Source organism: Sceloporus occidentalis, unplaced genomic scaffold (genome assembly GCF_023333645.1).
Source record: "Sceloporus occidentalis isolate IW3139 unplaced genomic scaffold, rSceOcc1.0.p SCAF_68, whole genome shotgun sequence".
Lineage (NCBI taxonomy): Eukaryota > Metazoa > Chordata > Lepidosauria > Squamata > Phrynosomatidae > Sceloporus > Sceloporus occidentalis.
This window is the reverse complement of record NW_028317048.1, coordinates 4,797,445-4,811,691: the sequence shown is the minus strand read 5'-3', so window position 1 is coordinate 4,811,691 and position 14,247 is coordinate 4,797,445. Positions and strand designations below refer to the sequence as shown.

General features: G+C 43.9%; 1 protein-coding gene across 7 annotated transcripts; it reads right to left on the bottom strand.

The window, feature by feature from the left end:
• Nucleotides 1-1,066: 1,066 nt before the first annotated feature.
• LOC149286575 (poly(rC)-binding protein 2-like) lies at nucleotides 1,067-12,729 on the bottom strand. Of its 7 annotated transcripts, none has more exons than XM_089494026.1 (12): nucleotides 12,661-12,729; nucleotides 12,375-12,431; nucleotides 12,066-12,182; nucleotides 11,854-11,985; nucleotides 11,625-11,753; nucleotides 10,777-10,887; nucleotides 9,821-9,847; nucleotides 8,454-8,495; nucleotides 5,701-5,776; nucleotides 4,796-4,848; nucleotides 4,247-4,416; nucleotides 2,674-3,040 (listed from the first exon to the last, which is right to left on the bottom strand). In XM_089494026.1, the coding sequence occupies exons 1-12, from the start codon at nucleotides 12,727-12,729 to the stop codon at nucleotides 2,674-2,676; spliced, it is 1,350 nt and encodes a 449-aa protein (XP_089350152.1). The 7 variants fall into 7 exon arrangements, with proteins under 7 accessions (XP_089350157.1, XP_089350158.1, XP_089350159.1 ...); XM_089494029.1 differs by lacking the exons at nucleotides 5,701-5,776; nucleotides 9,821-9,847 and adding exons at nucleotides 6,491-6,526; nucleotides 8,371-8,406 and having other exon boundaries at nucleotides 8,450-8,495; nucleotides 10,813-10,887; XM_089494031.1 differs by lacking the exons at nucleotides 2,674-3,040; nucleotides 9,821-9,847 and adding an exon at nucleotides 1,067-1,266 and having other exon boundaries at nucleotides 4,796-4,872; nucleotides 5,698-5,776; nucleotides 10,813-10,887.
• Nucleotides 12,730-14,247: the final 1,518 nt, after the last annotated feature.

The following is a 14,247-nucleotide window of genomic DNA, read 5'->3' as shown; positions in this document are numbered from 1 at the left end:
ATGTATAAAGAGAAAGCTTCAAATAACCTTTAAGAGCACTGGAGACCATAATTTCCACATTTTTTTTTTAAAATCTATTACCCCAGTTTATCATATCAGCTTATTACAAATATACTTAACATTATAAAAAAGTAAACCGCTTTAAATCAATAGCAAACAACCCTGTAATCAATGACTAAAGTACATGGATACATGTGTCACTTCCACGAATGAATTACCTTCCTCTGTAGAGATCTGCCCTGAAAACACGACCCCTGATCTTGGAACATGAGCAGCATTTGCTTTATTCCTCTATTTAGTAATCACACATTCTAAACTCCTTTGTGAACGGAGACTTTCAGCCTTAAACCACATATGCCCAACAACAGTCTTTACACCACACCATCTTTGAGTGTTCGCTCCCCAACACAAGCCCCCACGGCAGCGTTATTACACACTAGTTAACATACGTTATCGCTTATACAGAATAGGGGCCTGTTCATTAAAGTGGAAGTCAGTGAGATACAACGATGAATCAGGGAAAAGCTGCGTCGCGCTTCTCATGCAAGCTGAGCTGGCCCTGTATAATGGAAAGTCTTGGAACTCCTTGACTTAGCTATGCATTATACAGGGCCAGCACAGCCCTTATTCCCATCCCATGAGATAGCTACAAGGCTCAAAAGAAATTGGTGTGTTAAAGCACTGCCATTTTTTATACCCTCCCCAAGAACGTTTTGGTATTCATGTTCACAAAGCGAGATGAAGAGCTGGTGACGGCTCAAGCCGCGTGTAAACGAACACAACACACAGTGACAGACGACAAGGTAATCTCCAAGATACACAGCAGGTTAGGGAAGCTTCCGGCTCGGAAGGGGAAGGAAACAAATCAAATTCCAGTCCGTCTTTATTTAATTTTTTTTTCTGAAAAATCCTGACGTTACAGAACTAAATTGAAATGCATTTAATACCCCACTCTTTACATTGTGACTTCTTAAAGTAACAGGACAAACTTTTATAAAACTAAAATCTGTATCAGCAGGTTTTAACAGCCGGCAGAGGAAAACCAAAATGTAATTAAAACGTCATTTTAAAAAAAAAAAAAAAAAAAAAAAAATGAAAAAAGAATGAGTGGATGAGAAAAGCACGAGGAAACTGAAGTTTGCAAACTAGTTAAAACCTGGGAAAAGAAAAGTTTGCAGGGCTATGCAGACCAACGTTGAACTAAACAGGCGGGAGATATCGGAAGATATTTAACTGCTTCCCAAGCCACCAGCTTCTGAAGAAAGCCTAAAAAATAAAATAAAAACCACGTGAGGCTTCAGATTCAGACATTTCCAGCATTAGCTTAAAGACATTGGTGTTTTTATGAAAACTTTAGCACAGGGGCGTCCAACCTGCGGCCCTCCAGCTGCTGCAGGACTCCCGTAATGCTCTTTCAGCTAAGGGGCTGGCCGAGGAGGATGGGAGATGTAGTTCAGCAGCAGCTGGAGGGCCGCAGGTTGGACGCCCCTGCTCTAGCAGATCAGATCGCATCAAACCATTTACTCAGAAGCCAGCGAGAGCGACGGTCATACTATGGTGCGGCTCGTGAGTACCCAAAGCGGCCACGGACTATTACTGAAGCCGGCTCCATTCTCCCATTCCCATAGAAGCATCATGCACACAGGACACACGGCAGTCCATGAGGGCCATACTGGATACCACTGGAACGAGGGCACCAGGGTATTTCTCACACAGGCTCTCTCCTATTCACACAGTGACAATGGCTGCTGCTTTAAAGTGTAATTGTAACAAGCAGCAGCAGTACGGGGGGGGGGGGGGGGGGACACGACAATCTTACCAAGTGGTCTTTAGACGCATCGGTGAATTTTACACAAAAGCTTTAGAGCAGAACCCAGCAGCAAATAAACATACAATACATACAGACAGAGACGCTGTAAGAGAAGCGGGGAAGTTGGCACGACCGCTGGCAGTGTATTCACTATAGTGTCGGCTGCACAATATCCAATAAAGTCTACCCAACTATCGTGGTCACGGTATACAGGATCCGTTACAGAAACAGGGTCATAACATTTGGGGTAGGACCTCTATATACTTTTTTTTTTTTTAAATTACTCTTCTGAAGCAAAACATGACAGCTGACCCATACTGCCGTGTCAAACTATCGCAACACTCAAAGCCCCAACTATTTTGCTACTATGGCCTGCGGACTCCCCGCTATAGTTACACTGGCTTTAGACAGGCCTAACATGTACACCGTAGATCTGCTCGCTCACAGGGTTAATCTGCTTGTTGTGTGGTGGTGGGGGGCCCCCCGATTAATGAATTTTAGGATTCTGTTTTCGTGTTAATCTCCCCCACAATCTAGTCAAACATCGGAACTAGAGCCTTTGTGTGGTTAAAAAACAGATGGCTGGATTTATTAAAAACAAATCTCACAAGAACACAGTAGAAGTTATCAATGAAAGCAATAAAACATCTAACACTACTGGTAAAGCTCACAAAACACAGGCAGGCAGCTCTTCTCCCCAGTCACTACTACGTTCCAAAAGTGTCCACACTAACCACCCTGTCGGGGCGGAAGAGCGCTTTCTTCAGATTCTAGTTTTGAAGGAATTACTGTAGATGCAAACAATTTCTTCTGGACAGATAAAATTAACACGGAGGCGCTTGATATTTATCACAACAGGCAACTCAATAAGGAGAGAAGCGCTGCTTTTCCGATTTCACTTTAGAGTACGTCTGGGCGGAGGAGGCAGCTGCAGCAGAGGAGGATGAGGTAGAGGAGGAGGCGGTGGACGCGACATTTAAAGCCAGGAGCGGGACGGGTTTCATGTCAAGCAGATTGGAGACACAGGGGACAGTCGAGGGATTGGGAGGTGTATCCGAGGAGGAGGAAGAGGAGGTGGAGGCTGAGGTGGGCTCCCCACCGCCGGCTGTGGTGGCAGTCAGCAGAGAGATGGGGGCTGCGTTGGAGGAGGAAGGGGTGGAGGGTTGAGAGATGCTGAGAAGGTCAGGGGTCGAGGCGCTCTGGGAGGAGGAGGGTTTAGCGGTTTCTAGACTGTAACAGAGGAAAAGAAAAAAAGGGAACAAAAACGGGTGGGTGGGAGGGTGAAACAAACGGAGGAGTACAGGAGGATAACAATGGAAGCAATGTGCAAGCAGAGCGCTAGAGAGTACCACGTGTTCTAGAGGCTCATAGAAGGTTATGGCCGCTAAACAAATTTTATGGAGCCAAGACTAGAGTAAAAATAAAGTAGCCATTCTAAAGATTCTTTTGCATGGCACCAATTCCTACATCCGTTTAGATTTATGCAGCGTTTAAATACATTATTGGACTGGGCTTCAGGGCAGGCATGCTTTAGTTAATCTTCCACCAGCCGCCACTGAGAGGGTCATACACCCCGGATGCTTCTGGAACAAATTTAAACGAGTAGCAGCATCCAGTCACTCCTGCTAGCGGCAGCTCTTTCCATGGCTTGGTACCATCCAGCATCTAATGCTTCCAGCAACACCAATAACTAAAGAATGCTGCTGCTCCCGTACAGTAGGACGGGTCAGAGCCCATGAAGAGTGTACATACAATTCAAGGAACAGTCTATTGCCCAAGGAATGTATTGACTAGCCACCTGCACTCCACTTCTAGCGCTTATGCTGGTCGCCGGCCATTTGTGCGGCAGAAATTGTTTGCTTCTTATATGTCTACAGTAACCCAGAGTCTCAAGCCCTTGTATGCAATTATTTCAGAACCTCAAAACTAGGCGTGTAAATTTTTTTTTTTTATATAAAAAGGTAAGCGAGTCCTGGCATTTGAGCCGCTTTACCCTGCATTTTTTTTTTTTTTTACATTCTGGTAAAATACTTTGGCTATATAATGAACATGTTACATTGAAACACTGGCTGTTTGAGATGCCTTTTGGAGCACCGGAACCAGCACATTTCACTTCCTGCGCAGAGGTAGGCAGCGCTGAAACTCTCTCAAACTGTTCTGTTAACCTGGAAGTGACTGTTAAGTCAGCAGGGCACACATCAGGCACCGTAGAGGGCTCATTACAGCTCAAAATATAAGGTTTGCCAATTAAAGAGATTTAAAAAGAAACAACCCAGGTTGCCCACAGTTACAGTATTAAATGTCTTGCACACAGATACATCCACGCTGCGTGTTCATTTTGCTCGTGACAAATCCTGCCATTAAGATTTGTTCAGTTTAATCTTGTTCCTTATTTACATATAAACACTACAGGGCGCCATTCTAGCCCAATCTTACCTGACATTAATAAGGTACTGTGCCAGGCTGATGCTCGCTGTGGATCCGGTGATGGTCACTTGCCGATCAGTGGAACCCTCCACTGGGTTAGCAATTTTAATCTGTGCACCAGACATCTGGCGAATCTCATTTATTTTTGCTCCTTGGCGCCCAATGATACAACCAATTAGCTAGAAGAAGAAAAAAAAAAAATATATATATATATAATATACTATATACATACATATACACACACACACACTATGATGAAGAGCATGAGGTTCTAAATGGGCAAAAATGTATTTGACATCATAGTACCATGGAAATAAACTCAATACTATCTAAACACGCATACTTTGTTATATTTACAACATATATTTAAGAAAAAACAAAAAAATAAAATAAAAGGATGGTCCAAGTTCAGTGTGCCCATCAGAGTTCTTTTAACGTAATGGTACTGTCCATGCATATTTAAACAAGGATATGCATCAAGTGATTTTAAGCTATTAAATATAATAAATACACGAGGGTGGCATACTAGAAGATCATACACAAGATATTAGTACATACGTCATTTGGAATGGTGAGTTCATGAGATGTTGTTTGGGCTGAAGCATCAATGCCTCCTAGGGGAGAAGAGAGAAAAAAAAAAAAAAAATCTTAAAATCACTAAGGAAGAGACAAGGGATTTTACGATGAAATTAATTGTACATTCCCCCTAAAAAAGGCAGAAATCTGCAAGTGCAGGATAAGTTGGCATGCCCGTCCATCACAATGTTCATACCGGTACACAAGCCAACACCAGAATCGCCCGTCCTGGCTTAATTAGCAGCCTAATACATACAGGATTACAGGGCCGGTACCAGGTTTGACTGCGGGGTCCCATAATGTGTACTACATGACCCTGCAGTAGCAGGGAGGCAACGACAGCAGCTCACACGCAAAGCGCGAGCTACAAGGGACAGTTCTGTGCGAGGTATGGGGGAGAATCGCGCGCCATACGGTTAGGAGCTGTGCATATATGTTTAGTGCGTGTTATCAGCATGTGTATAGTGTGGTGTTACGAGCATATGATGTTGGAATGCATTTCAATTTAGCAATTGCATTAGTGAAAACAATCCATTTAAGATAAATCAATTCTTTGATCATTAATATATATTTGTCAAATACTGAACGTATGATATATATATATATAGCAAAATCTTTATTATGTTTACTGGGATATATATCATTAAGGAGTGATATGACAGTGGAGCAACATTTTAGAAGTAGGTAGAGGGATGACCTAAACTATATAAAAACATAGGGGGGGCTCAGATCAAGTTTATCAGCTGTAGTAGTATATCAAATATGAAAGACTCCCCTTTTAAAACCGAGCTACTGCAGGATACCAACATTAATACTGTACCACACGGGCAGAGCGGAAAGTCACACAACTATCCTATGTCCGGGGGAATACTGTAACGTTTACTTACCGCTAAAGCCAGTGTTGCCACTGTGCGACATGGGGAAGTGCGATTGCTGCATTGCTAGCTGGTGCAACTTGGTCAGCTAGAGGGAAAAAAAAAAAAAACAAATTAATGTAGAATAGTAGAGGCATTGACATACAAAAAAAAAAATAAAAAAAAGGTACCGTATTTCCCCATGTATATGCCCAGATTCCAGGATGAGTGTGATGTTAGCTGTGCTGGAATTTAGGTATGCCTGGGCATGATAGGAGTATTATTGCTGTTAGCAATCATGTATATTTAATAACAATCACACTCCTATCATGCACAAGCAGCCAACACATGCACATCACTTTCAGCTTCCCTGCGCCCAGCCACCCCCCTCCCTTACATATCCATGCTATCACACTCATTCCTGCAGACTCACTCTCCAACACCCTTACCTGAACTGCAAATCTTCCGGTGCTGCTTGCAGACTTTGTTTCCCTCTGCGTTGCTCAAACTCTAAGTGAACTTCTCTTGTATTGCCCAGGGGAGCAGGACCGGAGTGGAGTCATGTGATGTACACTCACGTGACTCCACTGGATTCCTGTATCCCCTCGACAGATTGAGACGCTGCTGAGCAACACAGAGGTAAGCAAAAAAAAAATCTGTAGAAAATTGTAGAAATCTACAATCACTGTATAAGATGCACCCTGCTTTTACGCCCCAATTTTTTCGAAAAGAAAAAAAACCCAGTAATTTTACTCACCGTAAATTATTTTCCCAAGTATAGTGGCAGCACCGTTGGGCTTGCTCTCTTCCCCGGGACAAACACTAAATAAGATAGAAGGGGTTAAGCTCCACCCCCCCCCTTACCGTCTAACTGCACGTACCGGCGATCAGCATTCAGTTAATAACATGAGGACCAAAGGATGGAAAAACATAACGAAATTAGGGAGTGAAACCTGTACGGCCACTATACTTGGGAAAAGAGCATTTACGGTGAGTAAAATTACTGTTTTACCCGGCATATAGTGGCAGTACCAGCGGGATATATCAAGATCCCCCAAAAAAGGGAGGAAGGTAGATCTTAACAGCGTGCAGGACTTGACGTCCAAACTCAGCTGCCGAAGCAGAGGAAATGGTCCAGTCTGTAATGTTTAATGAAAGTGTTCCATGAGGATCACGCTGCTGCTTTACAAATCTCCTCCGGAGAGACTGAAGACCTGGAGGCCCAAGAGACAGAAGGATCGTGTGGAGTGAGCCTCAATCGGAGGAGGTATATGCCATCTGGCCAGGGTAGACTTAGATACAGCTTGACCTGAAGATCTTCCATAGAACTGAAGGAATAGATGGTCAGATGAACGAAGGAAGCGGTACGTCCCAAATATATGCCCGGATATCTGCTAAACACTGCTGGCATGTCTTCCTCCTGTAGCCGTCTGGGAGAGGAGTTACATTCAAGGCAAGCCAAATGTTTAGACATGCATGAAGCCTTTTAGGGAGGAGCCGAAGGCATTTTATCCTTCTCTGGAGATGAAGGGGTTAACATATTTTTGGTGTATCAATAAAAAGATCACCAAAACCCATGTGGGGGTTCAGACAACACGGAAACCTGTCCTGACACGCTCTTGTGGTCAGACAGGTTTGCACAGCATAAATAGGCAGCCAAATTTTGAATTTGGCGCCAAAAATCGGATGATCCGAGCCGCGCATGCGCTCTAGCACGGCCGGATCATCAGTGGAACGCATAGCTACCCGGGCGTGCGTTCCACTGTACTGCGCATGCTCCTCCCCTGCTTGAAACAAATCACCGCTACAGATTCACTCTGTAACGCGGTGCTGCAACGATCAGCCGAGCTCCCACACGGGGAGCGAACGGACTTGCAGGAACCCCCTTTCGCCGGACACAACCCGTGTGCCGGCAGATCCGGATCCAAGCTGCCGAAGCAGAAGAATGGAGCAGAATCCCCAGTGCTCGTCCCTGCGGGACAAAAGAACTGAATGCTGATCGCCGGTACGTGCAGTTATAGGGTAAGGGGGGGATGGAGCTTAACCCCTTCTATCTTTTTTAGTGTTTGTCCCGGGGAAGAGAGCAAGCCCAACGGTACTGCCACTATACGCCGGGAAAAAGTGCGCCTTAGACATGGGGAAATACGGTAAATGCCAGGTACAGGTTAGACGTATTTACTACAGACCTCACAGAATACGGTCAAGCATGGAGAACTTTTGAGCGCTGCAATTCATGCAAGGTTTGGTGGACTAGAAGACCAGAGCAGGATTCAAGTCAGATTAAAAATAGATCGTGTGGCAAAGTACCAGAGAAGCACAAATGAGCATTAGAACCCGCTGCTTTCTCTTGGACTTGAGGGCACCCCGAATAACTGGAGTCTATAATCCACGTGGTTTTTGTACTAGTCGTAGCGCAGCATGGGCTGCACTGAGAAGTTGGTAGCCAACATTCTTTAACGGGAACCTCATTCTCACTGGTTTACAATAAATATTCAATGGTGCTTCACAAGCTTATTTTAGGATTCTGTCCTGAACCCCGCCACAAGGGGAAACTGAACAGAGGCGCTACTCTTTATTGTTCCTTCAATGCACTTGTCACATTTAGGGCCACACTGATTATTCCAAGTAAAATATTTTCATGTTGCATTTGCAAATAGATCCAAGTTGAAGAGAAGAAAGACACCCTGAGGGTCTCACCCTAACAGGCAAGATCAAATGCAGAGAGTACTTGAAGATGGGCTCTGGCAACACTGAGGAACTTTAAAACAGACAAAAAGCAAACTTACGTCTGGCTGAGGAATGGCATACTGTCCTTGAATGGTGTAGGCCTGAAAAGGGAAAGAAAAGGAGTACTATTAAACACTAGATGGTAGCCTGATTGAGCATTCTGTACAGCTAAGCTCCAGCCAAGCAGGGACGCCGCTGCGTACCAACACTAAATAAAAACAAAGCAGCAGCCAAGTGTACGAGCCACGTTAAAATTCAATCCGCCAGGTTAAGTTACTTTTGGTTGTAGAATATAGATTCTCTAAAACCAAACGTTTTAAAGTCTCAAATGAACATGTCTATCCAGCTTTCGCAATTCAAGTCTGGGACAGTGAATTGAACATTTAAGAGGAGAACTAACATACATGATTGCACATGATCTGTGATAAATGCCCCAAGAACAACTACAATTGGTACAAATAAAAATATTTTATATATATATATAAAACATCCTTAGCATTAGGACATTGCATGCCCACAGAACACTATATAAAAAGTGAAAGACAAAATACATCAGAACCTACCCCGTGGAGATCAACAGCATCTAAGGAGACCCCCCCTGTGTGGGACCTGCGCCCCTCCCACAGGTCAGTCTCGCACGCGTGCCCTCCGGCCTGGCGCGACACCTGTTGAACAAAGCGAAAATGGGATTCAGTCATCTGATAAGAGTAATAGCCTCCGTCCTCATTTGTTTCAGAAGTAACGTCACAGGAAAAGGAGAGTCAAGTCATGGATCCAAAATGAGGCCACAAGTCAACACTCTTCCTTCCCCCAAAACCGCCTAGTGCAGGGGTGTCCAACCTGCGGCCCTCCAGCTGCTGCAGGACTACATCTCCCATAATGCTCTTTCAGCTAAGGGGCTGGCTGAGGAGTATGGGAGATGTAGTCCTGCAGCAGCTGGAGAGCCACAGGTTGGACACTCCTGTCCTAGTGTAGAAAGCTGCCACGCGCTGCCTAGTTAAAAGCCTTAATAGTTAATGGTATCAGACTACCAGGCAACGACTGAAAGCTGCAGAAAAGATGATTACATGGAATACCAATATATAAAGAGTTATAAAACACTTAATTTTTCTAACAAAAGACATTTATTGCTCCACCTTTCCTGAGAATGTGGACTTCACATTCAGCTATGAAGGATCATGGGGGGGGGGGGGGGGGGGTTCAGAATAGAGTTTCTTACACCAGATTCCTATAGCACTTAACATGCTACAAATATAGTGGGGCTGATATATAAATGCATAAAATGACAAAAGCAATGTTATTCTGTAAGTCTATTTTAATGTGATCAAGTCACAGCATTTGTCGCTCCCTTGGGACGAATGTAGCGGAATAAGTGGTAAAGCACAACACGCCATTACTAAAGATCCATCCAGCGGGGAGCAGTCACTAGTTCAGTCTGGGCAACGGCAACCAACTCGGCACTAAACAGCTTCACATTAACCACAATTCTGTTCTTGGCACGTAACCCTGAACTCTCAGCGCGCCCCCTAAACCAGAACACCATGACCTCCCGCACCAAACTCCCCCAGTGCTACGGCGGGCTCATGAACCACCAAATCATTTTGGATCCAAGACTGCTACCCATTGTAAGATCAACCACAAGGAAAATGAAGACTTAAAAGGCAAGCACTTCCATCAGAGACATTTACACTTTGTTCAAAGAGGTGATGCATCAATTTGTTACACGAGCATAGACATCAATTATCTAGCTGCAGTTTATAACATCGTTCAAATCAAAGAGAACATAAAGCCAATCCAGACGGCTCAAGAAACCACCTAAGTCTTTATAATAAAATTATATATATATATATATATATATATATATATGCCGGGGAGATGCAGGGAGTTTACTACTGAAGTGGAAATAAATAAATGTTAGCTCGATGGCAGAGAGCCGTTCACAATGCAGCGAAAAAACTAATGTAGTATTTTCAAAAGGAAAAAATGAAGCCTACCCAAAATCTGTGTGTTACAGACTTAAAGGTGGTAGATCAGGGGAAAATACCACAATAAGTCGTTTTCTTTTTTGTGTCAATTTGTTCCGTAGCAGGCAAAGGTCATGTAAACTAACGGATTTTATAATATCTACACAAAGAATAACGGTAGTCTCCAGAAGAGTAACCGGTACAGGGAACGAGACCGGCAGTAACAGGGACCAGACATGAAGGACAGAGTGTAGATAAGTGACCCATTTAAATTATTAAGGGGTTCTGGCTGCACGGCATGTGATGGCGGGGTATAAACAGCCTTTCCTAGTGTTACGTGTACAACTAGAGAAAGGCTTTGTCACAGATCATGTGCAAGCCGCACAATACGCTAGGAGATTGCAACTGGCTTCCAAACAAGCAGAGTTCCTCTTGACCTCAGTAAAATCCTTACCTGACCACCAGCGAAGATGACTGGAGAGCTGGATGGCTTGGGTCGGTACGGGATGGTGACACCCTTAGGAGGAGACTGAGAGAAAACAAAAAAGGTTGCATTGCATCAAATGCTCTGAAAACAAGCATTAAAAAAGAACCAGATTCCAAAATTAGAACATTACAAAAAGAACTAGCTTAGTGCTTTAGGGGGCACCTTGGCACTCATACATAATGACATGTTTTGTTGCCGAATATAAAATTGTTTTTTGTATTAGTGGCACGTAACCTATGAAATATATATATACGGGTTGAGGCTAAATCTGCAGTTATGTTAGTGTTTAGGGAACTTCTCACTACAGTTGTCCTTCCAATTGAGCCCCACTTTCCTGTTTGAACATGTGGCGAAAATAGAAAAGCTATAGTGACTAGGTAGTGAAAAACCTGTGTCAGAAGAGTTCATCACAATAAGCTTTTCCCCCCCATGCTAAAGCGTGTGAGCAGAAGCCTCGGCACTCGGCTTTTACACAGTTGGCTGGATGTTGAGGGAATCCTAAGAGGCTGGATTACGGACTACGTTTGGCACCATCGCTCTGGGATACCCAACACCAACCATGCTTCCAAAATAAAAGCACTACGTAGCACTTGTACATTTAAAATGAGAGAGAAATGTAGAACAGTGTAGCCAGCACTCCACACACTGCTGTATGAAGTAGGCTTGGTGCCAACCACCCTCCGTAAAATACTTGGTTACAGAAACGTGTTTGTGTGTTTTTTTGGGGGGGCATTTAAAAATCACCATCTCCTGTACTGCGCTGGGTTATCAGTTCTCACCTCCAGCATGACCACACAGATCTGCTTGACACACTCAATGATTGACTGAGGAATGCCAGCAATAGTGATCGCACGCTCCGTGGAATTAGGAAGCATATCTCCTGCCACTTGGACCTGAGCTCCTGTGCTCTGAAGACAAAAAACAAGCCACAAGTCAGGTAGAATGGATATATCTATATATAGCAGGGTATTAGAACTCAAAATGACAAAAAATAGCGCAAACGCTCACCTCTCTGATCTCCTTTATTTTGCAGCCTCCTTTGCCGATGAGAGATCCGCACTGGCTGGCAGGAACGACCAGGCGCAGCGTCACAGGAGGTTTGCTGGATGCAGTGCTGTTTGACATAGAGCTGCTAATGTCCTAAAACAATTGATAAAAGACTCATTTAGTGAATGAAAACTACTATTAAAGAGGGGGCACATGGGAGGGGGCATCCTCACCTCTTCCAGTTTTTCAATGATCATAGAGAAAGCTTTGAAAATGGCGTTTGTGGGACCTGCAAGTGTGATTATCCGTTCAGGGCAATTCCCCTCTGAGATGTTGATCCGGGCCCCGCTCTGAGAGGAGAAATGGAGATGATGAATATAAAAGGTGCCGCCGTAAGATAGAGGACTGCAGAACAGGGATACCACCACACGACCTGAAGAGCTTGCACTCACATTAGAGCGTTACGTGCTTAGGATATTTAGAGGATATGCTGTGTTCGCAGCAGACCAATGATCACATTATGGTTAGTAAAGAAGACTTACTTCTTCACGCATCTTCTTCACAGATTCTCCTTTCTTTCCAATGATGCTTCCAACCTCCTGCGGGAGAGAAATAACACAGAATGAAGAAGTAGGTTGTCGCTCGGCACTTACCAGCCACTGCATTACACCGGCCAAGACGTTTACCGGCCAACGGCACAAAATACAGATGGTTCAGTTTAAAACGCGACTTCATGCGCAGCCAGGTATCAGACTTTTCATATTCGCAGCTGTGGGGCTGCTTTGCAGCACATTACGAGCATCAAAAAAAACAAACTAAAAAACGTACCTTTCCATGCATGAGCAGCCGGATGGTAAGCGTAACGTTTAGGCCTCCTTCAATAACACCGGCGTCCATGGTGACAGTTGTGGTGGGTCGGGGGATATTCAGGTGATGTGTAAAGTACTCGATCTTTGGTCACAGGTCAATACTAGACTGAAAACAAGAACAATTATACAACTTTTGAACCACTGTGCACCAAATTAACGTACATGTATAGCTTGTCTCGTTACTGGCGCCCTATTAATGCGTCGTCTACAAAACATTGACACAATATTACCGGATCAGGGTTTGTGATCATGGAATTCAAACGTCAAACATTTTATATTGTAAGCATCACTGCTTCCCGTCGATGCAATAGAGACGTTTTATGCCATTTAAGTTTTATTCACTAGAGTTGTATTTCAGTTCAGCTATATATTGTGTCACGGCAGCCACCGTTAGCTCACCCGCACCGGGTTCTGTTTAAATGTATAGTCTCCTTACCCATTACCCAAGGTCAGCACTTTCAGCTGGAAAAAGTCCAGTTTTGAGATACAATGAATAGTAAAGTCAGGGAGAAAAAATAATAAAAAGATATAAGTAATATAATCTCTTTAGTGAATAAGCCCTATTATCAGGGCCATTAACACAAGGCAAACAGCAGCTACACGCTACGGATATCCGACCGTCCTTCAAACCAGGCAGCCAGGACCAAGAGTATGGAAGCTTGCAGCTCCGACCAGAACGGCATAACCGGCTAACTGACAGCAGCCCGTGTAACGCGGCAAACAGTATGCGGGAGCCGTTAAACACTAATAGAGGAGTTTCTCCGGAGGGAAGCGTCTGTCTATGAAGCAAATCAGGCAAGTTTTCCTCTAATTACTACATTTGGGATCTGAGCCTGTATTTCTATCTTCTTTGATTTTTCTATTATCTTTTATTTATAAAGCGGCAACAATTTCCACAGCGCTCCTTATAATACATTTATTCAGAGAATATGACAAGAGCCGGACTGAGACCAACACATTAGGTAACGAGGGCCCGGCTGTCAGTATGGAGAGGTAAGGAGCGAGAATTGGATTAGCGGCCGGTAACACTCGAGATGAGACATTGACGGCTTCTATGAAAGGGTTTCAAAGAATCGCTGTCATGTAGTCGCTGACCACATATACTGTATGGACCCAACATTAAAACCATATCTAATTTATTATGGTCAGAACATTTTGTTGGTAACAGCATTGTAGATTAGAGCCTTCTCTGCTAGTGGGACGAAGCAAGCATACACCACGAGGATAGAGACAAGCGACCTGACCCATTGTCTATACACTTCCCTATAATAACGGGAATAGATTAAAAAGACAACGCACAAGAATTACGAGGTAACAACGCCTGGGGAGTTAATTATTAAACATCTATAGAAGAGGAAGAAAGAAAATATGCTTTCAAGGGGGCTTGGCCGCTAAACAGTGCTACCAAAACTTGACTGCTCTTCAGTTTTATCCAACGTCCACTATATATAGAAGACAAAGGGCTTTGGTTATGGCCAGTTGTGGCTCTGCAGGCTACTTCATGTGGTTACTATAACGTAAAGAGATTCATCCTATTTTGAGGAAG

What these genes read in the sequence shown, in the direction of transcription:
- LOC149286575 (XM_089494026.1), bottom strand. Translation starts at nt 12,729, where the DNA reads ATGGACGCCGGTGTTATTGAAGGAGGCCTAAACGTTACGCTTACCATC. An exon ending in CCGTTGCCCAGACTGAACTA is followed by an intron (nt 8,496 to 9,820) that starts GTGACTGCTCCC and finishes TTCCCTTTTCAG; the next exon opens with GCCTACACCATTCAAGGACA. An exon ending in AACTCACCATTCCAAATGAC is followed by an intron (nt 4,417 to 4,795) that starts GTATGTACTAAT and finishes TTCTTCTTCTAG; the next exon opens with CTAATTGGTTGTATCATTGG.